At 53.6% G+C, this 26,676-nt stretch overlaps 2 protein-coding genes across 4 annotated transcripts in view; one reads left to right on the top strand and one right to left on the bottom strand.

The window, feature by feature from the left end:
• Fbxw8 (F-box and WD repeat domain containing 8) overlaps nt 1–4,154 on the top strand; it is an 89,623-nt gene extending 85,469 nt beyond the window's left edge. Inside the window, exons 10-11 of the mRNA XM_021162838.2 lie at nt 362–472; nt 876–4,154. Of these exons, the coding sequence (XP_021018497.1) occupies nt 362–472; nt 876–1,020 (256 nt within the window). The 3' untranslated portion in view covers nt 1,021–4,154. The remainder of the gene's footprint in view (nt 1–361; nt 473–875) is intronic.
• A 3,117-nt stretch (nt 4,155–7,271) lies between these two features.
• Nucleotides 7,272–26,676, bottom strand: part of Tesc (tescalcin) — a 32,955-nt gene continuing 13,550 nt past the window's right edge. The window contains exons 2-8 of one of the 3 annotated variants that reach the window (XM_021163487.2): nt 22,376–22,445; nt 15,400–15,480; nt 14,087–14,226; nt 12,615–12,676; nt 12,409–12,516; nt 9,604–9,651; nt 7,272–7,548 (exon numbers count right to left, since the gene is read on the bottom strand). In XM_021163487.2, the coding sequence (XP_021019146.1) occupies nt 7,471–7,548; nt 9,604–9,651; nt 12,409–12,516; nt 12,615–12,676; nt 14,087–14,226; nt 15,400–15,480; nt 22,376–22,445 (587 nt within the window). In that variant the 3' untranslated portion in view covers nt 7,272–7,470. The remainder of the gene's footprint in view (nt 7,549–9,603; nt 9,652–12,408; nt 12,517–12,614; nt 12,677–14,086; nt 14,227–15,399; nt 15,481–22,375; nt 22,446–26,676) is intronic. The other 2 variants (XM_029477995.1, XM_021163488.2) reach the window with 2 other exon arrangements.

Raw genomic sequence — 26,676 nt, 5'->3', positions numbered from 1 at the left:
TGTTGTCCCCTGGGTCACAGTATGGCCTCACCAGATGCAGATGCTGTCAACTGTAGCCATCACCCTGAGGATAAGAACTGGCCCATGGCTCGCCGGCTCTCTGTGCCATGTTGTAGGTTTGTCTCAAGCTGAATGCTCTTATATCCCAAATACACCAACTTGTTGAGGCAGGCAGCTAGAATAGGAGGTTAGCAGTGTGTTTGCTAAATGACATGGTGCCAGAGCAGGCCTTGCTTGTGCCTGCTTTGGAGCTGAAGCTGGGCCCAGTTCCTTCTCCATAATGGAAAGTGCCTAGAGGGTTCTGACAGGCCCAGCCAAGGAAGGCTGCTCCCACCTTACAGCTCTCTTCCTCCCACCGCAGGCACCCTGTACGCTATCTCTCCTTCAATAGCCACAGCCTCATCACCGCCAACGTGCCCTACGAGAAGGTGCTGCGAAACTCCGACCTTGACAACTTTGCCTGTCACAGGAGGTCAGTGTGGGGTTGGGTGGAATTTGCGCAATCTGAGAAATGGCTCCATGTATTTCCCTGCTCTGTACCAGTCACACTGGCCTCTCGGGGTATCGACCACGGTCCTGGCTTTGTAGAAATTTGGAGCACATGTCGAGTGTCTGTCTGCAGTTCTGCAGCGGCTCCTGAGGTTGGGGACAGCAGAGATACAATGTCAGCTGACAGGCAGACTCTGCTCGGAGGTCCCTTCAGTTGCTTCTTCAGAGACACTGTCTTCTGGGCCTCCCTACTCCCCTCAGCCCTGGGGTCTGCATATCTGACACACTGTGGCCTCAGAGCAGTGATCGCAGTGAGAGCCAGCCTAGATTATGCCTGTCTCCACACAGCAGCCTTGCTGACTGGTGCTTATCTCTGCTTCCTCTAGACATCGCGGCCTGATCCATGCCTATGAATTTGCTGTGGACCAGCTGGCCTTTCAGAGCCCCCTTCCTGTCTGCCGCTTACCCCGTGACATCATGGCTGGATACAGCTATGACCTCGCACTGTCTTTCCCCCATGACAGTATTTAGGGTGTCACCTCATGTAGACGTGGAAAGGGCAGTTTTACAAATGTTAGAGTTGGAGAGAGGCTCTGCAGCACATGGTGGGAGTTTGGGGACAGTGTCCTGTGTGCCTGCGGCCACACAGCCCTGTTGCCCTGTACAGAACCGGATTCCATTGCTGCCTTCCTCCTCCTCCTCCACCTCCTCCTCCTTACTCCTCAGGCTTTGGTAGGACTGGCTGATGACTCAGAGTTAACCTTTCCAGGGGTGGCTCCTCTCCCTCAGCCTGTGGCAGCAGTGACACCCTCCCTCGTTCCACAGGCCAGGGACAAGGGGCCTTCACTTGCACTGTCTCTTGGGTGTAGTGCTGAGGGTGGAACCAGAATCTCACACGCTTAGGCAAGCATCAGCCTCCAAGCTGCCTCCCCAGCTGTCAGCCTCCAAGCTGTCTCCTCCAGGGACCCTCCAGTGCAGCCCTTCCTCTGGGATTCACACCATTGATAATTATAGGGCCACCTTACCTGTAGGAGCTGTTCTGTCCTGTACATGTGCTATGAAGGAGACAGCCATCCTTCCTGCAGAGGGAAAGGACCATTGCACAGGAATGGGGTTAGAGTCAGTCTCCAAGCCTAGCCGGTGGTGTCTCTTCCTGACAAATGCAGCCATAGCTCACCCACTCTGCCTTCAGAGTGTCACGGGCAAATCCACACATAGTGGCCAGGAGACTCAGTCAGAGCTCTTCAGAATCCCCACAGACCAGGCACCTAACACGCCTGCACAGAGGCCACCAGGTCTCAGGAGACAGAGTCCCTCTCCCAGGAAGCACCAGCTCAAAAAAACAAGTGGGCTGGCAAACTCCACATTGGGTCTGCTGAGAGCAAGAAAAAAAGAGGGGTTGGGGGAGCTCCATGGGGTGGAGCCCAGGCTGGCAGCAGAAAGGTGCTGGAAGGCCTGAGAGGGTGTGCACTGCCCTCCCCCAGCCCTGGTGCTCTCCTCCTGTGTGCTGGGATGGAGTCTAGTGGGTTTGTGGCATGATCTCAGATCTTGACACTGAGGTCTCTCCCCTTGCAGAAGTGCCCAGGGTAGCTCACCTCCCTGTTGTGCTGGGCTGGCGCCCCCTGCTGGCCTGGTCTTGCTGTGTCCTCACTCGAGCATTCCCAATCCTGAGCTGTCTGTCCACTGGAGACATTTCTGCCAGAGAAATTAGCTGTGTGGTCAGCTCCCTTCTGGGCTTCTCAGCCATGAAAGGCCGCTGAAGAGCAGAGGTGACTAGAGTAGTTTCAAGCATACATGCCCTCCTAGCATCTGTCCTCGTTGGCTCCTGCCACTGCACCTGCTCCCAGGGTGGGGGACAGGCTGGCTCCCTGTGCTGCCTCTGAAGCCAGAAGACACCAGGGCACAGCCCTGGGAGCCAGGGGTGGCCACACACATATCTGCAGCTTGCCTTTTGCCTTAAGCGGCCACGTCTGCTCTGTTATTAAAGGTTCTACACTGACGAGCGTGTGTGCTGCTCCTGTAAGGACTCATTTGAAGTCTTCCTCTGCCCTGTGTAGTCTGGTTTATTTCCCCCGGCTGGGGGTGCAGGGGCACAACATGACATGTGCACACAGACTGGGCTATCTGTCCATGCAGGCAACATGCTGCTCCTGAAGCTCAGACAGCAGTTCCCATGGCAGAGTCTAGAGTACTGTGTGTCTTTCACACAGCCCCCACATCTGAGCGACAGGATTGCCAGCCTCCCTCAGCAGGGGCACTTGGTACCCCCATAAGGGTGGCATGCCCCAGTCCACTTACTACAGGGCAGGTTAGCACCACGAGCTAGTTGCTTGGATTAAGAACAGTCTCCCCTAGTGAGGGGTTTCAGGTGATGACTGCCCCATGACAGTGGCTCAGATGGAGACACTACCCATGGGTTCTTGCCTGAAGCAGCAGATGGCACGGGCCATGGCACCGTGGCCACACAGCCAAGCCAGATGGTTACCTGGCTCCTGCGGTGACTTGGCCAGCATTGCCCGTGTTCGAGGTGGCAGAGCCCCTCCTGGGCAGCAGCCTGGGCTCAGCCTCCGATGCTGCCTACTGAGGTGCACTAGGGAACTTCTCCCTGGAACAGAAGAGGAGCACCAGCCTGTGCCCAGCCGAGCCGAGCCTGCGCTGTGGCAGCTGCCCTTCCTAAGACAGACTTTTTCTGCCTCTCACCACGGCAGGGGCCCTTTGAGTCCCCCCCACTTTCCCTGTGGGGACAAGCCTGTCCCTTGCTGGCTTAGTGTTACTGTTTTGCCACCCTGCCCTGGCCAGAGTTCTGAGTCCTCCTGTGGCCATGTTCCTGCCCCAAGCCCTTTTGGCATTTGTCCACTCATTGAAGACAAAGGTGCCAGTGATGCCATCGGGAGTGGCCTGGTTCCGGCATTGGCTCCCTCAAGGTCATGGCATACAAGGACAGCCTTTATGGCAGGTGTTTGCCAAACCTCAAGGTGACTTGCATTTCTGCCTCTCCTTCCACCAACTTGGGCCTCTTCCAGCACAGTGGAACTTGGCCTGGTCAACTGCAATCAGACCTGAGGGCCTGCCCTCTCCCACCTAGCACAGCACAGAGGAGTGTGAACCAGAACCTAACAGAGGGGCTTTGTTCACGTCTCGAAGAACCTGGTTTGCCAAGTGGTCAGAGTGGCAGGCTGCTCTGGACTTGCTCTGTTTCTTACCCATAAGTTCTGTGTCACTAGGTTGCAGGTATCCAGCCAGCCATGTCTATGATGTTTGTATCACTCAGCCCTCCGGGGAAAGTACCAGATTAAACATTAGCCTCCAACCACCACCAAACTGGGGGAGGGGACAACTTTATAAATAGAGCATTGTGACACCACACACACACTTGCTGAGTGTCCCACCACTCAGGAGAATTTTCAGTTTGAGGACCAATCTCTAGAATCAAATGTCAGTAACAGGACAGTACTGTAGGGTAGATCTCACTTTCAGTCTGCTGCAGAGTAGAGAGCACGCTCGACCTCCACCCAGCCACTGAGACCCTAGCTCCGCCTGCTTCTCTACCACAGCCTTGGGGCCTCCCAGCTCCTCAGCAGTAGCCTTGGGTGCCACTGAGTCAGCTTCAGTGTGGTTGATGAAGAGCCTGTACTTACCTGTCCCCAAATAAATGTTAGCACAAAGCCTGCTTCACGCTGCTGATGGAGGCACCTCGTCTGGCTCGTGTCACACAGCGATGGGAGGTCTGGCTGCACAGGGGCGGAGCACCACCCACCTACACACAGGCCTGCAAGAAACTATCTGCTTCCTCCCTGCCCTACAGAGGGAGGCCCCCTGGTGGGGCTGCCCAGGGCAGTAGCCTTCGGCCCCTGCTGCCCCAAGGCCATAAGGGGTTGGAGGTACCAAGGAATTAGTCTGTACTCCTGGGGAGCAGGTTTGCACCAATTCATGGTCTTTATCCTGCCTAGGTAGGCAGCTGCAGAGCATGCTGGGAGCCAAGCAGTAGGTACTCCTGGTGGTTTCCACAGTGGGGATGCAGCCTGGCCTCACCATTGTGAACAAATGAGCTTGCTTCTGGGCCTGAAGGACTGGGCTCCCAGTGAGTCGATCTCATTTTAATTAGCTGTTTGGATTAGCTGTGCCCAGAGCTTCAAAGACATTAGTAGGCCCTCAAAGGGGAGCACCAGCCAGCACGCTTGATGAACATCCATCACAGCATCTTCCCTGCTATACCTCCGGGCTCAGGCCTAGGGAAGGCAATCCATTATTTATGAAAACATTTTACATTCATGAACTGCCTTTGTTGAGAAAGGACACAACTGAAACAAACTGGGAGAGTCTCGGGAAACCCAGGCCCAGGAGATGCCAAAGTGGCAGCTGCCCAGAGCCTGCAGCCCCCTCCTCACCACAGCAGGGAGTCTAGGAAGCCAGGCTCCAGATAGTTCATGCATTATGTCCCCATCTGACCTGCTGACTTTCTAGAGCCCTAGAGCCAGTAGAAACCTAGAAGCCAGAAGTCCCCAAGTGGTGAGGTACCCTTTGTGGGGTTCTCCCCAGAGCTGACAGTTGGCTTGGCTCTGAGCAGGGAGATGGGAGCCCCCACATCTGCTCCTGCCTGCTGCTTTGCTGGGGCTTTTTTTTTTTTTTTCTTTTATCAAACTGAGGCCTGCGTTCAAAAGCACGGCCCCTGGCAGTGCCTTCCTTCTGACCTCCTTCCTCACCAGTCCAGGAGAGCGGGTGGTGTTAAGTGGCCCTACAGGCCAGCATCAAACACAGGCCAGCCCTGCCTGCCAAGTGCTTACTCACAACACCTGCAGACCCCCTCAGCTCCTCACTTGCCTCTGGGGTCCAACATAGTAACCAGTCTAGCACCCTCACACACATACACACATTCTCATGTGCACACACACAGCACCATCCTACCACATTGCCTGAGCACATCTCTGCACACCCCTATAACTGGCCACATAGCATGTTTTGCTTCTGAGTAAGGCATACTAGTTTGCACCTCAACCCAGCAGGAGGCCAGGGCTCACTTACATAGTCAAGTTACCTTTTTCCCCTTCGGGCACATTACAGAGGACACCTGTTGTTGAGAAGATCCGTCCACCACTCAGAACCACTTGAGACAGCTTGCTTGGGGAGGGCAGCATGGAAGGGACCCATAGAAGCAGCCACTGAATCTGGCACATCACCATGGAGACAGAGCCTGCCATCAGTCATGACAAGCAAGCACCCACAGCCAGAGAGAAGGCTGCAGGGGTCTCTACTGAGACCAGAACAATCTGCTCTGTTCTGGCACCAGGATTGTTTGTTCAGGCATGAGTCACCGTCCCCTGAGCGGTGCTGATGGCAGACACCAGTACTTTCACCAAACCAGCAGAGCTAAGATGTGTGTGCCACGAGGCTTAGGAAGTAAAAGCAACTGGGGCAGGAGCCTGGCAGCTTGAGTTTGATCCCCAGAAAAAAGGGGGAGGGGCTAAAAAGACAGATGAGTTCCCAGCACCCACAGCAAGCAGCTCCAGAGGTGCTGATAGTCTTGGCTCAGGGCACCCAACTCATGAGTACAAAGGTATATACACTTCTTTTCTTCATATTAAAAAGCCGATGTGGTAGTCCACATCTGTAATCCCAGAGCTCCTGTGAGATGGGAGGCAGAGACAGGACAGTTGCCAGAAGTCTGGAGTACACAGAGGTTGGGGTGGGGGAGGGTTGCCTCAATGTGGCGGGAGGCAAGAACAGGCATACTGTCCTCTGACCTATACACACACACACACAGGGTCACACACTGATAGTAACAAAGTGTATCCATTAGGTACAATTATGAGAACCAGAATTTAGTTCTTGGTACCCACAGAACAAGCCGGCACCCCCAACTCCAGCTTCAGAGGATCTGAATCCCTCCTCTAGCCAATATGCACAGACACATAAAAGTTAGAGAGAAAAATGCTTAGCCACACCCACCTGCACGCACATGGCAAAGAACTGGCAGGGAAACAGGGTTAGCGGATGGAGTGGAAATACTTCGTGACTGCCCTCTGGGCCTTAGGGGGCCCCAGCTACAGGTGTCCAGCCAACCATGATGTGGCCATTGACAGACAACACAAATGAGATCAAACATGCTCAGAACAAGACGTCTAACTAAGCATGCCAACAGCAGCAGGTGCCAGTCACCCAAAGAACTTCCTGGAGTCTAGAAAGGCACCTCCCAGCGTCAACAGAGGGAACAGAAGCATCTTAGAGCAACACCTGAGAGACCTAGAGAACAAGCACCAGCGAGCCACTGGTTGGAGGGGGAGGGGAGACCTCTGCTCCGCAGTCAATATCTCGGTTCTACCAGCCCCGTCCCCACCCATCCTGAAAATGAGCAGCGACAAGCCAAGATGTACAAGCTACCTACCTGCAGTAGGCACCTCTAGTCTCCACTGCTGCCTGTGCTGGGGGCCTGAGTGTCCTGGGCTCGCATATGGATCCATGCTATCAGGAGGAACCATGGCAACCCCAACTGCAGGTACCCTCCATCAGGAGCCGACACCAGCAGCCAGCCAGCAGTGATGGTGCTAAGAAAACCCCCCATTACCTACACGCCAGGTCTTCTGGAAGCCTGCCCAGACACTCTTCCTGGCTTCCCCCAAGGTGGGGACCACAGGTAGATGCCCAGTCCTTCAAGAAGGAAAACAGGTGGTATACAAGGGCCAGCAGACAGGACAGAGGGCCTCACCAGTCTGTCTGCTCCTCAGAGTCAGTCTCATGTCACCCAAGACCAGGTTCCTTTAAGGGATGTGAGGGACAGATGGGGATGCCAGACTCATTAGGAAACCTTTATTGTCACCGTTAGAGATAAAAACATCGGAGTCCCACACACCACACCCCATGAGGAGGATAACTGAAGAAGGGTTACTGATTGTCACAGAAGCCCAGGTATAGGGCTGAACATCTGTCCTCCACCACCCCCAGCTTCCAGCCACCCCTTCCCTTGCACGGGCAGCAGGCAGCAGGTCAGTGGCAGAGGGCAATGGTCTCCATGTTGAGGAAGCGGATGTGCATCTTGGTCTCGATGTCGATGCCCTGCCAGATCTGGAATGGAGGGAGTGGCATCAGCAGGCGTCCCCGCCACTGCCAGACGCCTGCCTGAGCCAGGTCCTCCGCCTGCCCACCGCCCCGCCACTAAGACAGAGCTGCTGTTGGCTCATAAGAAGCAGGATGGGTTCCAAGGCTGAGCCGAGTGAGGAAGGAGTCCATGCATCCGCAGGTCACTCTGGCTCTGACCTTCGGGCTCTCCACCGAGATGGTCACCGTGGAGTTAGGATGAAGTCCTGAATCCAAGCGAAGGCTCACTGGGCGCCATGATCTCACTCCCCCACCCACCCCGATTGCCTCTCAAGAACCAGCCCAATTCCAGGATTGCTTTACCACACTGCCCACTTCCCAGACTCAGACTGGGTCAGCCGAGCCCCGTGTAGATGCATAGGGGCTGTTACGTGGCAGGCGTCACTAGACAGCCATCATTTAATGACCTGCCAGCTCGGTCACCATAGCCCTGGTGGAATAAGAGGTCACTGGCTTCAAACTTATGCTCAGGTAGAGTGATACTGCTGTGGACTATCAATCCTGGCCAGTTAGGGCATGGACATTCAGGTCATGAAGCCATTGGCCTACAAGACAAGCCCTTGTCCCTCCCAAGGCCACCCTCTCTCCAGTTCCTTGGCCATGAGCAAGTCAGGGGTTTCGAGTAGGGAGTCAGGATAGGAGCAAGGACAGAGGGTGTCACACTGCCAGGCTGTCACTCAGCATCTACAGAGATGACCCCCCTGAGCTTCCCAAGGTGAGGAAGGGCTTGGAGCTAGGCTTCCCACTGTCCTCTGCCCTGGTCCTGTGGGGACACGGAAACCGTTCCACTTCACAAAGAGCAGCCCCAGCTATTGTGAGTTTGAGATGTTCTCTGAGAAAGATCCTGGACTCCATGATGAATTCAGTCAAGTTGTGGGAGAGGGCACACACACTAGGGGGCACCAGAAGGGACAAAATAGGGAGCTAGCTTCTGAAGAGCCCTGGGAATAGCAACAGGGCTGGTTTGTCACAAGAGTCTTACTCTAGCCCAGGCTGGCTTTGAATTCAAGATGCCCCTGCCCCAGCCTCCTAGACAAACACCACCTGTGTGCAACCAGGACACACTCAAGGCAACTGTGCCTCCTCTCGATGCTCCTGGCATCCTGCGTTGCCTTCCTAGATGAACAGGTCCCAGTCACTCCTGAGCAGATCCATACACTAACAGCTCCTGGCTTCCCCCTCCACACACCCTGTGCACCCTGGGGTGTGAGCCTCTGTCAGGAGACAGGGGCAGCAGCTGACCTCTGCCTCCTTCCCTGAGAGGCTGGGCCTGTGGTCCCTGCCTCTCCGCAGTCGGCATCCCACTGGTGGGCAGAGGCTCTGCAAAATGAACCCTGGAGGCCCCGGGCTCCCTCCATGCACAGGCCTTGGCGAGGCCTGCATGCTGAGAAGCTAGCCTGGGAGGGTCATAGGTCTTCCTAGGTCCTGACCTCCATCCCCAGAAGGCCTCAGAGACATGACTTTGACATTTTCTTCTTCCTGCTTCCGGATACCTTGGTCATTGCAGCAGCCAGGAGCCAGTCTTAACTCCCACCCCTAGAGTGTGTGTGACAATAATGGCTGTCCACCAGATTGGCTGCCATTACAGGGGGGTGAGGTGGCAGGCAAGTGGGTGACCACTCATGACTCCTGGCAGGATGCTCTAGGGAGGGGCAGAACTCAGCAACACGCCACCTGTTCCAGTCCATTTGCAGAAGAACACTGGTGTTTATTCCTGTGCAGGAAGTTTTCAGAATATTCCAGAATCGCTGCTGTGAAAAAGCAACTGCTTCCCAGGGAAGAGTTGCCAGTGTCCCAAGAAGGAGAGAAATTCACGTCTCCCATCTGCCTGCGTGCCACTTATGTCACAGACCACACGCAACACCATCCTTTCCACAAAGCCAAGCAAGTCAGTCAATGTGGCTTGCAAGGCCCTCCTATAGAACAGCCCTGGTGGGGCAGTTGGGATCTGCCAACAGCCACAGCTCCACAAGGTCCTCGTGGTGGCCCAGAGCCCCCCATCTTTCCCCCTCTGGCACCCACCTTCAGGAAGTCCTCAAAGGTGATCCCCTCATACACCTGGTCTGGTTCCTGGGGACAAGACTGTAGTTAGAGTGAGTGGCCAGAGAGTCTCCCAGATTCTTCTGAGATAGGCCACTTCCGCCCAACACCCAGGGCACATTTTGAAGGTAGAGTTGGAAAAGCAGGATCATTTGCTTCTAGCCAAGGCCAGTTTCTCGTAGAACCCCAACAGAGGCACGGGTTTTATCTTACCAAACTCCCCCAGGACAGTCAGGGGAAGAAAGAGTGGGAAACCTCCAGGCATGGACCTTCCTTCCCAATACAGCCCACGTCACCCTGTCTCTTGAACTCTAGCCACCAAGATCCATCCTGCCAGCCTGGGTCCTGCCTCAGCTCCCTGTACTGATAACACTACTATTCTGGGCTAATCTATGCTCCCAGCCCGCTAGGGTAAAGGGAAGGGCATGGAGGGCCGTTTGTGGCCACCCTTGTGCCCATGAGTCACCATGATAACCAGGGAACAGAGTGTGGCTTCAGCCAGGGGCCTAGAATGCTTGACCAAGCAAGTCTCCAGCTGTATCCTTCCTACCATAGGGACAGAGGGGACAATAGCAGGGCTTCGCGCGCACACACACTGCTGAATGAGTCTAGGAAAACAGTTCACCCAGCAGCTTGCTGTGACAGTGACCAGCACTGCAGGACCCCAAAGGTCCCTGCTGGGTACTCAGAGGGTCTCCTGCACTGCCCCAGAGTCCTTCTCCAGGATTCTACCCTTCATGGCTATCAAGGGACTAGCCTCTTCTCTGTGTGGAAAGGCTCTGAGATGTCCACACAGCCAAGATATAGGAGACCCGAAAAGAGCAAGTGTGTACAGTTCCCTAGCGTGCTTGTAGAAGTGCCACCCGCCCATTGGACACACGTCTCCGCCAAGGGGAAAGAAGGCCATGTCCAATCAAGGCCAGTCAGTGTGACTGCGACTGGAGTCAGGTTAGACCTCGGTGGTACAGTCTGAACTTAGCATGCACTAGGCACTGGGTTCAAAACCCAGACAGCCTCCAACCCCTCAAATGCAAGTGACCCAATACAACAGAACAGCAAAGACACACGTATGTGTCCACTGGCGCTGTAGAAAAAGATCCCAAGGGTGGTTCCACAAGGCAAGACCTAGACTGGGCATGGAGAGGGGGGTGACCTTACAAAACCCCCTTCCGGTTGCTCTTGGGGACAAGCATCAATGCCCCTTTAATGTTTGTTTCTTAAAACATTTCGTAAAAACCCCCCAGTTTTCCACTGGCCTGGGCCTGCCCTGTCCCCAGGGTTTTTCCTCCATCTCTCCCTCTCCAGAGCATCAGGCTCCCAGGCTGGGTGAGGGGAGCTAATTATAGACTCAGGACCCGCTGTGAGGAGTAGAAGAGGAGGGTGGTGCTGGCAAGGACAGGAGGCCGGGAGTCAGGGAGCCTAGGACCAGACCTAACCCAGCAGCCCCACCCTCACCCGCCAAGATCCCCCTGCACAGACAGGACTTAAAAATGGTACTTAGAGAGTCACCGCCCAAGTCAATAAGTGGCTTTGGAACAGCATCAAAGGAGAGAAGGTGGGTGGCTCTCTGGTGAGTGGCGTGGTCAGGCGCATTAACCAACATAGGAAGCCAGTGGCTTCCCTGACCCACAGCCCAGCCCTGGCAGGAGTGGGGGTTTGTATTGATCTGGCTAATACGCAGTGTGTGCTCCACAGATAGACACACACGCTGGGATCCCTGGTGGCCCTGTCCCTACAGCAGCACCAGGGATCTGCACTGGGGATGCCACCAGCTCTGAGGCAGAGCAGATTTGGTATAAATCAGCAGGCACCAGCTGCCAACAGTTTCACTACAGCAAATTAAGAAAAGTCACCAGTTGAAAGCGAAGCAGGCTGGGAGCCACTTAGCGAAGGAAAGTGTAATTAAGCCAAATGGGTGTTTGGCTCACCACGGTTAACAAGGGGAGCTCCGTCCTCCACCAGGTCAGGGCCCTAAGGCAGTTCACACGCACTGTGTGGCTTTAATAAACAAAACAAAACAAAAACAGGACCAGTTGCCTCTCTGAGAGAAAAGCACAGATAGATACAAGCCAGGTAGGTGCTAGGAGACCAGAGCTTTGCTGGAAGCCCCGTCCCTGGAGCTGGCTATCTACCCACCCTAGTCGTCTGTCTCCAGGGGGGCTGCTGGGCTACAACCCCACCCTGCAAGAGAGACCCCACCCAGGAAAGACCACAAGCCCCCGAGAAATCTTCAGAGTCGGGCCTCAGTTTCCCCCAGCAGTAGAACGAGGCTGAAGCCAAGAGATGGTGTACACATGTTGCCAAGCCAAGATTCTGCAGCCCCTCCCCATCAGTCCCTTGGCTGCCCTCCCACCCCACCCAGCACCAGTGGTCTTCACAAACGAAAGGTGCTGGCCCCCAGTGTCCAGGTTTGAGACCACCTCCACTTCACTCAGTGAGGACGCAGTGCACGTGGGGGTACTGTGTTTGGTGCTGCCCTTGAACACAGTAAAGTGGGGGTAAAGGACAGGGGTTAAGCAAGGCCACAGTGGCACTCCTTAGGGCTTAATCTCTGCTTCCCGAATCGCATAGATCTCCAGACCTGCACTGCGTTGTTCTGACCTCCGCACCCCACCAGGCTCTGTTTTAGAGCATCGAGCGGGGCACCTGGCTCCTGCCACTGAGACCTTCGAGCAGCACAGACTCCTGCCACAGGAAAGGCATCATGTGGAGCTGCAGAATGGGATGTGTCTGCTGGTGAACTCCTGCTGGCCACCCTTCCCACCAGCCACCCCAAGGGGCTCTCACCATCTGCCCCACGCACACGCTGGCCGCCTCCATCATGGCCCCATCTGCAATGGACCGAGCCGACTCCTTCTCAATGTGAGGGTTTCCAGAGAGCAGCTCCTCCACCACCTGCCAGTGGGGCAGACACTTGGTGACCTTGGGACTCCACAGTCCGAGAAGGGGGAGACGCCAGGAGCCCCAGGCAGGGCCAAGAGAGCATACTTTACATTTCTATACTCTTCCAGGGTGATGCGGCCGTCACTGTCCGAATCATACATATGAAACAGAACTGCAGGCAAGAGAGCACGTAGATACCAGTTAGGCCAAGCCAGGAGCGGGACCTGGGTCCCTTTCTCCCAGAGACACCCACTCTGAAGCTGTACCAAGCTAAAGATACTTCAGACACGTGTGACAGGACTGAATAGCTCATGAGCTTCTCAGGTGGTGGCACACGCCTTTAATCCCAGCACTCAGGAGGCAGAGGCAGGTGGATTTCTGAGTTCAAGGCCAGCCTGGTCTATAGAGTGAGTTCCAGGACAGCCAGGGCTTCACAGAGAAACTCTGTCTTGAAACACCCCTGCCCCAAAAAAAGCAGGCCTTGAGTCACAATGCCCACATTCTAATTACTGGCCAGACCTGGGTAGATCCTGAGGGCAGCAGGGGACTTAGCAAGGCCTGGCTGCCTCTCTCAGGGTTGCCCACAAAGATGAAGTTCCCAGCAGCCACTCCACACCACCCCAGCACTCTGCTCTGGCATTTATCAGGAACCAAGTGCCCAGATCCATGCAAAGTATTTCCTGGTCACGATGTTCTAGCTGACCCTGTGAGATCAGGACGGCCACAGCCCACTTCACAGATGGTCTGTCAAGGACCTTAAGTGCTAAGACAGCAGCCCTGAACTGGTTCAGACCTGTTGTTATCCTCTGATTTCGTGATTCTCACTGGAGCCCTCAGAGCAAACGAACACTGGGAGCTTGGGTATGTCCTAAACAGTGACCCAGGAGGCCCAGGGGACACTCAGGACGGTTGTTCTCATCAGCATACACCCCAGAGCTAAACATAGCCAAGCACTCAGATCCTGAGGGGGTGGGGAGGGACGTCAGGAAGGTCAGGAGAAGACCACAGGGGTAAAAGGAGACGCGACTGTGACCACTGCTTGGACTCCGTGCTGCCGTCCAGCCAAGATGGCCACTAACTGTTCCCTAGAGCTGACAACCTAAGATGGAGCCTCAGAAGAAGGCTGCTGGAGACTGTGCTCCCAGAACATCATGGGGGAGCAGGTGTGGGACCCTGACTCAGGGGGTTCACCAGCCCTGGATGCAAGGTTCTGTCTGCAAGAGTCCTCGGCCCCACAGCCACCATGTTCAGAGTCAGTACACTGTGCTTGAGTTCAAGGTCACATGGCTGAGTGTAAGGTGTCAAGGGAAACCCAGGTCTTTAAACTACATCACCTCACACCCCATATCTTCATCCTTCCCACCCCTCCTGTCCCAAAAGGCCAGAAGCTGCTGGGCTTTTTCTGAGGCTGCCACCAAGGTGCAACTTCAGAGAGGCCACCCTAACACTGCTATCGAGGGGCTGATGGTGTAAGGACACAGGCTATGTCCCCTGGCTGTCTCCCTCCCTCCTACAGATAGATGGCCTAGCCTCCTGCTGTTGGGGATCCCCACATCTGGCAAACCTGGGACTCGGCACGTACATTTCAGCTTCTCCTTTCGAGACAGCTCCACCTGTTCCTCGCCCAGGGTGGTGTCGATGGGCCGGAAGTAGGACATGATAGTCAGGAAGTCCTCAAAGTTGATCTCATCGGCCAGACCGCTGGGTCCCTTTCGCAGGTTCCTAGGGGGCAGCAGGGGGAAGGAAGACCTCAGTACTACACAGACATACACAGACAGACAGACAGACAGACACACACACACAATCTCATGACAACATGGCCCTCTGGCCTCATGTGCCCAAGAAGCTGTCTGAGCTGTCTCCCACAGTCCTTCACCCTCACCCCACAGTGTTCCTGCTCTTCCAACTAGGCTCCAGCCTAGCTTAGTTACTTCCCAGTAATATCCAGGACAGACCCATCAGTTCAGAGGGCACAGCCCTCATCATCCAAGCAGAGCTCTAGAGCCCCACCAGCTGGGGCTGGAATGGTACCTCGGTCCTTAGCCTTGGCCACAGGTGAGAGGAGAGACTGAACTTCCCGGTCCACAGAAGCCATAAGAAGTCAGTGCGGAGTTTGGGGCTAGGGGCGGATCAAAGACGGAGAATGCCTGCCTAGCACACCCGAGGCCCTGGGTTCCATTCCAGAATCAAGGATAAAAATGTAAAAAATTGGGGGCTGGAGAGATGACTCAGCGGTTAAGAGCACTGTCTGCTCTTCCGAAGGTCCTGAGTTCAAATCCCGACAACCACATGGTGGCTCACAACCATCCGTAATGAGATCTGACATCCTCTTCTGATGTGTCTGAAGACAGCTACAGTGCACTTACATATAACAATAAATAAATCTTCTTTAAAAAGTGTAAAAGTGGGGCCAGGAGCTAGCTCAGCAGGTGACATGCTTGTCCAGCAAGCATAAGGACTGGAATGTGGGTGAGTCCTGTGCCTATAATCTCAGTTCTGGGGGGGTTGAGGCAGGAGGATTCCCCAGAGCTCCCTCAGCCAGCCAGCCTAGCTAAATTGGCAAGCTCTAGGCCAGTGAGCGGGCCTGTCTCAAAACAAAGACAACCACCTGAGATAGGCCAGCTAAGGTTATCCTCTGGCATTCACAAACACATAAACATACATGTGTACCTACATACACACGGACACGTACACGTGTGCAAATGTGAAGAAAACCCAAAATCTCTGCTCGGTTGGGAGTCGTCTGTCACACAGGCAGCGGTGACTCACAGAAAAGTGGATGGAACCCAGGAGAGCCGTCCAAAAGCCATCCAGGACTGTCTGCCCCCACCCATTCCCTGCGTTTGATGACAGAAGACAGAGGCCACCTTGGCCTGCCCACAAGAGGAAGCACACCTGTTGTCAAAGAAGGCACGGACGATTTTGGATCGGATAGGGTTGAGCTCCAGGTCAGGGACATTGTTGAAGTTCTCCTTGCTGTATTCCAGGACACACCGGAGAGAAAGTCACAAGAGAACAGTCTTCAGTGCCATCGGACACAGGCAGTGAGGTGTCACTTCATCCCTGACAGCCTCCCCCTCCCCCTCAGGCCTCTGCCTACAGACTGGGTACCAGTGGGAGGATTGAGGGAGCCTGACACTTGGAGGAACTTGAGAGGTGGGTGGTACAATCACACTCAGGCTGCAGAGACAAGATCTGCAGAGTCAGGGGTGGGGGGAGGAGGAGCCCTGCAGTGGCTGCACTGGGCTCCCAGCAGGAGGATACAGGCCAGATGGACTGTCTGAGTATCTTATGACCTGGGACCTCCCAGCATGTGCCTAAGAGACGCACGAAGCACACATGGGCAGTCTCCCCAGGAGCAAGTCTCCTAAGATTTGCAGAAGGGCCAACAATGCTTGCTACCAGATAAACTGATAGCTGAACTTCGGACTGTCCACCCAGGGGAATATTATGCAGCCAGGAAAAGAACTGGACACGATACACACTGCAGGAGGATGAACCTGAAAATTGACACTGTTGGATAGGCATTGGCAGAGAAAGGTCACATGTTTCCATTTAAATGATGTATCCAGAACAGGCTGAGACACTGAGGCAGAGAGAAAGAGAGGGGTAGCCCAGGGTTGGGGGAGCCAGAAGACACGTAAGGGGACAAGCATCTCTTGGGTGACAAATATTCTGGATACCTGCTCTGCAGAGACACTGACACTGCTGTGCATTTTTACGACTGAGTTGTAAAGTATGTGAGCTTTAATTCAGCAAAGGCATTCATTCCTGCAGCAGCTATGGACCTCAGCAGGGATGCAGACACAGTCTCGGGTGCCTGTCCTCACAGGAGGGGCAATGCCTCCATTCAGGCTGCCTGTGCCTGTTTATAGCAATGACCTTCTGAGAAACCTAGGGCATAGCCCAGTACTCCAGGAGACAAGCATGAATGCTCAGGAGGGGTGGGGTTGGCTGATTTTTTTTTTAAAGGAGGACATTAGGGGAAGGGATGTGACACCGGACTAGACCAAACGCAGCAGGAGCAGAGGCTGTTTGACTTGGGAGGATCCACAAACAGTCCCTTATCCTGCCCTGGCTTTACCTCACAGGAGAGGGGCCTCAGGCTCCAGGCAGGAGCAGAGCCAGGTGACCGGATCTCTCCTGTTCTTAATACCCCTGGGTTGTTTCCTGCCCCTCCCTCATGGCTGGACTGGTGGCAGCTAGCCAGATGGGAGCTGGTGACTGGGCAAAGCCACCTTCTGCATTCACCAGGGCCCAGTTTAGGACACAATTAGGACAGGTGTCCCCGTGTGGTAGGTGCCACCATATGACAAAGAAAGAATGAATGAAGAGAAGAGAAGAGAAGAGAAGAGAAGAGAAGAGAAGAGAAGAGAAGAGAAGAGAAGAGAAGAGAAGAGAAGAGAAGAGAAGAGAAAACTAGCTAGCTAGCTTTGGGACAGGGTAGATGCAGAAGGAATGGAGTTGGGGGCTGCTGCTAAGATGGCTGAGAGGGTGAAGACACTTGCTGTTTAAGCCTGGAGACCAGAGTTCAATTCCCAAAAGCCACATAAATGTGGAAGGAGAGAACCAACTCCACAAAGTTATGCAAACACACAGTAACACTTTTTAAAAAAGGAATCCAGCCGGGCGTGGTGGCACACGCCTTTAATCCCAGCACTCGGGAGGCAGAGGCAGGCGAATTTCTGAGTTCAAGGCCAGCCTGGTCTACAAAATGAGTTCCAGGACAGCCAGGGCTACACAGAGAAACCCTGTCTCAAAAAAACAAAGCAAATAATAATAAAATAAACAAAATCAAATCCAACAGCACCATGGCAGTGGTGTATGCCTGCGGTCCTAGAGATGAGGAGGCTGAGGCAGGAGTTCAAGGCCATTCTGGGCCTGCACAGACTGTGTCTGACTGTGTCTGATGAGACCCTAACTAGACAAGGATGCACTCTGCCACTGAGCATCAAGAACATCACGCTCTGGATGAAGTGCACACACATGGAGTCTGGTTTCCAGGGTGATGCGGGTGGGTGACAGGAGAGTGTTTCTTTCTGGGATGCTTAAAGTGGCAGTGTACCTTTGGTTCATTCTCAGGTGTAATCTCTCCCCAAAACTACTAAAAACTACCCCCCCCCACCTCTGGTTTTCTTAAAACAAGATGCATGGCGCCATCATTTCCATAGAGGGAGTTTCCACACCACAGGATACTGGCCAACAGCCCTTACAACTGATAACTAAGGGGACCCAGGGAGCCTCAGGACCAGACACACAGGACTGTGCCCCACCTCCACACAGTTGCTAGTCGGTATGACAGCCACAGGAAGAAGCAAGAGAAACCAAAACCCTAGACTGACCTGACGGAGCCAAGGTTACCAAGGACACCATCAGATCAGCAGAGGCCCTCCCCTTTCCTAGTCACTGCTCAGATGACAGTCACAGTGGCTGTGTGAACTCTGAGGCCTGCAGTAGGTACCTCAACCTAGGGAAGTCTGATGGGGCTCCTGTGATCCCTGAAGTAAATGTGACATGGAGGGCCAGTCACCTGCCCAGGCTCACCCAGCTGTGGCAAACCACACTGGAACCCAGGCAGGGCAAAGCCATGCTCACATGGCTGGCACCTCCCTCTCTACTCTCCTTGACCTCCAGTCTACTATGCTACCCAGCCCCTCGCCTCAGGCGCCTTCCTTCTTCCGTGAGGCTCCGTCTCCTGGCCTGTGAGATAGGTGAAGTAGAGTCTGTGGCTGCTGGTGCAGGCTCTGCCCACTGCAGCACATGGTGTGTGCCTGTGTGTGTGTGTGTGTGCGCGCGCGCGTGTGTCCCTGCCCCCAGCTTCAGATGTCCCACTTGAAAGACAGGGACTGTGGGAATACCCAGGACACTGGAACGGATGGGAACAGGGACGCCAAGGCAGTGTAGCAGTGAACAGACTAATGACATTAGTGATGGCTGACAGTGCAGCCCTCTCAAGGAGGAAGAACCCGCCCCCATGACAACACCCATTGGCCAGGCACTTAGCTCGTTTTTTTAGAGACAAGAAAGGCAGAAGGAATAAGAAATTGCCCCCTAGCCAAGACTGGTAGCACCTGTTATCCCAGGTACTTAGGGAACGGAGGCAGGAGGATTATAAGTTCAAGGCCAGCCTACATAGTTTAGCAAGCCCTTGTCTCACAAGTAGAAAAGAGGCTGGGGATGTAGCTCAGTTCAGGGCACTTGCTGGAAGCCCCAAAAAAGGGAGGGGGAGGGGAGGGGAGGAGGCTACCCACTAAGAGTGGCATTGCCCTCAGTCTGGAAGCTGCCACTCACAAGAGGAAGGTCTGGCCATCTGATACCCAGAGACCTCTGACTTCTGCTGCCCCCCTACTCTGACAAAGAGAAGGCAAGTCTCAAGGCCACTGCTGGGCCAGGCCAAGTAGAGCAACCTCAGGGTCTTGTGCCCACCAGATCCTTGCTGAACTTTGGTGCTAGGGCTCAGCTCTGGGTGGTACAGCCACGGGAGCAGCTCCGCTCTACCCCTGGGGCCATGGCTGTTAGCAGATCATTATTACCCTTGGGACCAAGCTGACCCACTTACTATCAGCCCAGTGCTGCCGCCCTAGTGGCCAGCAAGAAGGGCCACTGGAAAGCCCCAAGAACACCCACCTTACAGCCTCCTCCAGGGCAGCTTGAAGCCTGCGGTGGGGGGTGTTTAAGCCATCTCCCCCAAGTTCTGAAGTGTCCTCCCCATGCCAGGCCACATGCTGTGAGGCTCACACCCACAAATGATGGCAGTGATGGGCCGGCCCACTTTCATAGACAAAAGAATGGAGCCCAGAGAGGTCTAGCCAGTAAGTTGCAGTCACACACTGGCTAGCAGAAGCACCAGGGAGCCCCCCTCTCTTTCTCCAGGTTGTACCTTTTGGCTTTGGAGAGAATTAGGGCTCAATGGGCACCCACTCCTGCCCAGCTTTACCCTGAACCCTGCTGGGGACTCACAAAGAGGGACCAAGCATTCAGCTCACAAAGGACACACAAAACCAAGAAACCCACCGAGGGCTGGGCTGGTGTCTTCTGCAAGCACAGAGCTATGGGCTAGTTTCCGGCAGCTTCTGAGGCTCAGCTCAGCTGCCAAGGTCACTTAGCCAGGCCTCAGAGCAGAACTTAACAGCCCTGTGTCACATCTCCTGACTCTCTGGTTTCTGAGGGCTACCCCATCCTGAGAGGTGGTGGGTTTTCCTCTTCACATGCACAGCTCTGCCAAGTCTGCCCAGCACCCAGTGTTGGGTGTTTTCCATGCTAGGGAAACTGAGGCTCTCTTTGGGACTCTTTAGGGAAAGGCAAATGTCTTCCCAGACAGGCTGCACACAGGTCTGGAGAACACGAGGGTGATGGCTGAGTGGTGCGGACAGAGGGACAGGAGGACAGGACAGCAACCCCAGACTCTGGGTAGAATTGAGCACTTTCTGATGGACCAGAAGCAAGTGAGATAGACAGACAGCACGAGGCAGCTCTGGGGGTGGGGGTGGGGTGAGGAAGTCAACAGAAGGGCAGGCCCCATTCACCATGACCAAGGAGCATCTGGGAGGGTGGAAGGCGCACCTTGGGACACCAAGTGGCCCTGCAGCGGCAGTGTGCTGTAACATTTGGGCTGAGGCCCTGGTGAGGCACACACAGGAAGCATTTCAAGTCACAACTTCCTCTAGGGAAGTTGGGGAGTGAGCACCTCTCTCCCCTGACAACACAGCCTGAGGCTACTGTCCCCACTACAGCGCCAGGGAACCCAACTTAGTCACCCTGCTCATGATACACATGGGTTGGCCTAGATGCTGTGATGGTTTGTACATGCTCGGCCCAAGGAGTGACACTATTAGAAGGTGTGGCCTGTTGGGGTGGGTGTGGCCCTGTGGGAGTGGGTGTGTCACTGTGGGCTTTAAGACCCTCATCCTAGCTGCCTGGAAGTCAGTCTTCTGCTAGCAGCCTTCAGATGAAGATGTAGAACTCTCAGCTCCTCCTGCACCATGCCTGCCTGGATGCTGCCATGCTCCCGCCTTGATGATAATGGACTGAACCTCTGAATCTATAAGCCAGCCCCAATTAAATGTCATCGTTATAAGAGTTGCCTTGGTCATGGAGTCTGTTCACAGCATTAAAGCCCTAACTAAGACAATGCTATAGCCTTCTTGGAGAGGCCCTGGACACCAGCTGTGTAAGCACACGCGTGGGGTGAGACCACCAACCATAGTTAACCATGCTTGCTAAGAGGCAGCATGGGGTGGGGGCTCCTCAACATCCACCCACACCTTCCCATTTAACCGTCCCCCTTTCCTCTCATCCAAAACTCACCTCTGTGGAGAAGGGACCTCTCAGGCATCCCCTTCCCCTTGGGACTCAGGACTCCTCCACACTCCAAGCACAATCACCAGCCTCTGCTTCCTATCTCAAGCAGGGCACAATAACCCAGCCCGTTTGACAAGTACCTAGGGACCAACTGTACGCATCTGTGGCTTCATGCTCAGACCCAAGCCCAAAGAAACAGCCTGCTTTACTCAGAAGGCCGACTCCAAGGAAGGGGGTGGGGTGGATACTGGCCCAAAGCCACGCAGCCAACAGCTTGGGCTTCATGAAATTTGTCTCTCAGGTTTTTCCCGCTTGCACCTCAAGTCTGAAGAGATAGAATCTGACCAGAGCCAGAAAAGACTGGGTCTGACTCCAGAGCCTATGCCTTCACAGTGCTGGGTAAAGCAAACAAGTTGGTTTCTAGCTGCTGGCCACAGTGACTGGCTCGGTATGGGGCACCTGCGCCCAAGAGAGCCAGGCAGCTTCCAGAGGTGACCAGGCTCTTCCTTTGGGCATAAAGAGTAGGACAGCTGCCCTGCACAGCTCAATCCCATCTTTGATAGTGTCTGCGGCAGATTGAGGCTAGAGGCTACGGAACCATGAAACCGTGGGTACCTTCCGGTTGATGCTCTAGCTGACAGTGTGCCTTTGTGTGGGAGGCAAGGAAACGTGCATGTGTGCGTGCGTGGTTCCCTCAAAGGTCAGAACAAAACCTGTCTATGAAGAAGGAAGCTTCCCTGCAGCCGGTGCAAGGCTTATATCCGTGTTACAATGATGTCACCTTGACACCCCGTGTGTATTTGAGGACAACACTATCGGCTAGAAAGTTTGCAACAGAAGTCTTTCCACTTTGTAGGTAGGGTCTGGGTTGCTCCCATAAGCCATTCAAGCTGCTCAGTGGGGAGGGTGATGACAAGTGAGCCCAAGGCCAGCCTGGGCTATAGAGTGAGCCCAAGGCCAGCCTGGGCAACTTAGTGTGGTACATCAAAGGGAAAAAAGGAGCTGAGGCTGTAGACTGAGGTAAGGTGCCTGCCTAGCATGTATGCAGCCATGTTTAACTCAAGTACCAAAAAAAATCAAACATGAGACGCCAGAGAAGAAAACTGTCTACTTCCCTAACAGGAGGTGGATCCCCTCTTTGTTGACAGCCTCATCTTGTCCAAGGCTGGAATGACCCAGAGGAAGTAAAGTCTAGAGATAGACCCATCAGGGCAATGCCAGCGTCCCACACACAGCTCTATCAGTAGACCCTCAGACTCCCAGTATCAGGGAGGCTCCAGCAGGCGCTCAGCATTGGGGGAACTTCAGGACAAATCCAGATCACACATGACATAAAGAGGTTGAGCAGGCCTGGGTGGCTTCCCCTGCGAGTGCCTGTTCCTGTAGAACCAGATATTGCCCTTCTTCCCTCCACATCTTGTCTTACAGCAACCCAGGAGAATTCAAACAACAGGTTTGCTTTAGAAACTGGGACACGCCTTGGAGCCAGCCCAGAGCCACATGAACCCAGGGTAAGCGATAACAGACAGAAGAAAGTAACTCGAAGCCCAAAGCTGGCTGCGCATCTTACCGAATGGTGGGCTGGTCCCCGCTTAGCTGCTTGAACCTCCGGTGCAGCTGCTCTATCTGGTCCGAGGAGACTAAGAAGCGGGAGGGGAAATGGAAGAAAGAAGGAATTGAGAGAGAGAGAGAGAGAGAGAGAATATCATTGACATTGAACTTGAAGCCTGCAGTGAGTGTTCTTGTGACAACCCCCCCCCCAACTTGGCCACCACCATCTTTCTTTTTTTTTTTTTTTTAAAGATTTATTTATTATATGTAAGTACACTGTAGCTGTCTTCAGACACTCCAGAAGAGGGCGCCAGATCTCGTTAAGGATGGTTGTGAGCCACCATGTGGTTGCTGGGATTTGAACTCTGGACCTTTGGAAGAGCAGTCGGGTGCTCTTACCCACTGAGCCATCTCACCAGCCCACCACCATCTTTCTTGTGACTGAGGGACATCGCTTTCTGCCTGCGGGGACAGCTCCAGGACCACCCTTAGCAAGATGGCAGCCATTCTAAGTGATAGCTCCTGATGGTGAGCGAGGGACCAGCCACTCCCCCAGGTCCTTCTACCACCCATAAAAGAGGAACTTAGACCTGCTTGCTTGCCCACCTCACCCACCCCACCCCCATCATCCTCTCCCACATAGGTCGGTGGTCCCTCTGGTCTAGCTTTACCAGTCTCTCAAAGGCTGAAGACCACAGCACTAGCGAGCCAGTGCTAGTGCTACACAGAGAAACCCTGTCTTGGGGGTGGGAGGTGGGGGGAAGTGGCAGATACCTGAGACCCGAGCACACACACACACACACAAGTGGGACATCACCTAAGTACCCCAGATGCTTGATGCTCAGGGCCATCAAGTCCTCCTAGGGACCACATCCAGCTCAGGCCAGTGACTGGACTTGAGGCCTGCCACACACACCTGCAATCACTTCATCCCCCGCCCTGCCTCTCCCTGCCCCCATCTCTTATTCTAGAGCATCGGTCCTCAACGTTCCTAACGCTGAGACCCTTTAATACAGTTCCTCATGTTGTGGGGATTCCCCAACCACAAGATTATCTATTGTCATTGCTACATCGTAACTGTAATTTCGCTATTATAAATCACAATATAAATATTTGTGTTTTCCGGTGGTCTCGGGTGATACCTAGCAAAGGTTGGTTCAACCCACAGTCTGAGGACTGCTGTTCTTGAAGTGGCAGAAGCCGGGCAGTGGTGGTGCACGCCTTTAATCCCAGCACTTGGGAGGCAGAGGCAGGCAGATTTCTGAGTTCGAGACCAGCCTGGTCTACAGAGTGAGTTTCAGGACAGCCAGGGCTACACAGAGAAACCCTGTCTTGGGGGTGGGAGGTGGGAGGAAGTGGCAGATACCTGAGACCTAAAGGTCCTTCCAGTATGGCGTCTCCCCTCCCTCCACCTCAGGCTCCAGCCTCGGTCTACTCAAAAATCCATCACTCAGAGTTCTCAAGCATCCATAGCAGCTGCTGCTCACCAGGGAAGACTCACAGAAGTCTGCCAATCTGGGCTGGGCACCACTCCAGCATTAGTTCATCTGTCCCACACAGCTCAGGCAGGCAGGGATGCCTCCCCACGCCGTACATGCAGTCACGAATGATCGGAAAGGCTAAGTAATACTCAGGACAATATCCACCTTTCTGGAGACAAACACAGCCGTGTACATCACCAGCAAGACAGCAAGCGAGCTAACCAGGGTCCCAAGGTCAGTGAGCACCTAACAGAGAGGAGAATGGACCCCAGGATGCTTGTGACTGCTCTGTGTGATGTGTCCCAAACTGTAAGCCACCCATATGCCCAGCCACAGCCGAACAGCTGAAGTACAAAAGGTTGATGCAGCCAACGGATGCCATTGTATTTGGTAATGAAACCAGGCACCATATGTAGCACGGAACCAAAGGGACCAGGCATGAAAGGGCGTGGATTCACGGTTCTACCAGGGCAAAACCCATACTCCGGAAACCCTAGCTTACAGTGTTAGGAGTCAGGACTGTGATTGAGTGTGAGGGGCGTTGTGGGCAGAGAATATTCTCTATCTTAATGTGGACACGAATGACTCAGGGGTCTCCTTAGATGAGTGTAGAGCTTCATGCTTAAGGGTGACACACTTGTCTCCCAGGCTAGCCTTAAACTTACTATGTAACAAGAGATAAGGTCGAATTCCTAATCACCCCCTCCACTTCCTGAGAACGGGGATTACAGGTGTGTGCCACCATATCCAAATTTATTAGGAGCCGGGGCGGGAATCCGGTGCTCTGTGTACTTCATGAACCCCACGATTCACTAAAAGACTTAATCCGCCAACTTCAGAACTCCCCTGGGGACCCGAAAATAAGAATAAAGTAAGAAATAAATGTATGGACTCTCTCTCTCTCTCTCTCTCTCTCTCTCTCTCTCTCTCTCTCTCTCTCTCTCTCTCTCTCTCTCTCTCTCTCTCTCTCTCTCTCTGCTGCATCCCAGCATCCCTGCAACCCTTCTAGCCCAAACCCTTGGGAAGAAGCAGAAGTGCTTCTGACCTGGGACTGTTTTCAAAATGTCTTTCTGCACCAAATCTGTAGTTGCTATGTCTTTCACCTGGTGGTGGGTTGCTGTGCTGGGTGCCCTGAACTGTGTCCATGCAATCCTCTATAGAGAGAATCTCTTGTGTATGGATGCTTCACCTGTCAATAAAAAGCTGATGGCCTATCAGCTGAAGTGGGAAATAGGAGGTGGGAGTTCCCTTAGGGAGAAAGGAACTCTGGGATAGAGTCAGGCCCAGGAACACATTTACCCCAGCTCCGAGGAGACAGACGCATGAAACTGAGGAGAGGTAACCAGCCACATACTGGTTTATTCTGGCACTTGCAGAGCAGAATAAACAGGATAATTAAGTTAGGAGCGAGTCAGGGAACTAGCCCACAATTACAGCTTAGGCGTTTATTCATAAATAAAAAGTCTCAAAGTCAGGCTGGAGAGATGGCTCAGTGGTCAAGAGCACTGACTGCTCTTCTAAAGGTCCCAAGTTCAAATCCCAGCAACCACAACCATCTGTAACAAGATCTGACTCCCTCTTCTAAAGTGTCTGAAGACAGCTACAGTATACTTACATATAATTAAAATAAAAATATTTTATTATATTTTATTATTATATTTAATTAATTAATTATTAATTAAAATAAAAATAATAATAAAAAATCTGAGTCGTTATTTTGAGAAATGGGGCATGGGTTGAAAAGCCCATGGCTACAATCCCCCTGCCTCAGCTGCGTCTTCAGCCATTTCTTGAGCACTCTCATACTGAAAGTGCAGAACTGGGTTACACCACAATTACTAGCAACTCAGGCTTATCTTGTCTTGTGTGACATCTGTACCACAACCAGAACAAACCCAAGGAACGAGGATGAGTATACAGAGCTAGCCACAGAAGCTTGCCCGGCCACTAACAAAAGCTAGTAATAACCATACCATGGAGAAAGCGCCAAGTCCCAGGAAACCACAGACATCCTCGGTCATCCTTGATTTAGAATACTACGTAGCCTTGAGAAACATACTTGAGACAGAATCTTATGTGTCCCAGGCTGGCCTTGAACTCTCTATGTGGACTACAAGCATGCATTGCCACACATGGCTTATGTGTTGCTGGGGATGGAGCCCAGGGCCTCAGCGAGCACTGTACAAACCGAGAGACATCTCCAGCCCTTGGAAAACTATATTGAAGTATCGAGAGTCAACATTTAATGTTCCCAGCGTGTCAAGGGGACGATCCAACTAGCCAAGATAATGCGTGTAAGCGCCCAGAAAAAAAAAAAAAAAAAAAAAAAAAAAAAAAAAAGTGAGACAGAGCTCGCCGCACTGGGACTTGAGACTTGTCTTTAGCTCCCTGTGTTTCCCAGTTTCTCTCCGTACAGTGCGTAGGCAGCAGCCATAACAACATTTCCTGGCAAATGGCACTTGGCATATGGGACAGCAGACGCTCACAAAAATATTAATAAGTCATCCTTGGCCCAGTGCCAAGGTCCAGGCACACGTGGTCTTATAAAGGACATGCTTCCTTCCCCTTTCCCTCTCTCCTACTCTCCCACTCTCTCTCTCCAAGACAGACTCTCATGAAGCCCAGGCAAGCCTCCAACTCACTTATATAGCCAAAGATAACCTAGAACCCCGATCTATACCTGAGATCAGAAATTATGGGCATGAGCCGGGTGTGGTGGCGCACGCCTTTAATCCCAGCACTCAGGAGGCAGAGGCAGAGGCAGAGGCAGGTGGATTTCTGAGTTCGAGGCCAGCCTGGTCTACAGAGTGAGTTCCAGGACAGCCAGGGCTACACAGAG

The sequence above is a fragment of the Mus caroli genome, chromosome 5 (assembly GCF_900094665.2).
Source record: "Mus caroli chromosome 5, CAROLI_EIJ_v1.1, whole genome shotgun sequence".
Taxonomy (NCBI): domain Eukaryota; kingdom Metazoa; phylum Chordata; class Mammalia; order Rodentia; family Muridae; genus Mus; species Mus caroli.
This window is presented reverse-complemented; position numbering and strand designations above follow the sequence as displayed.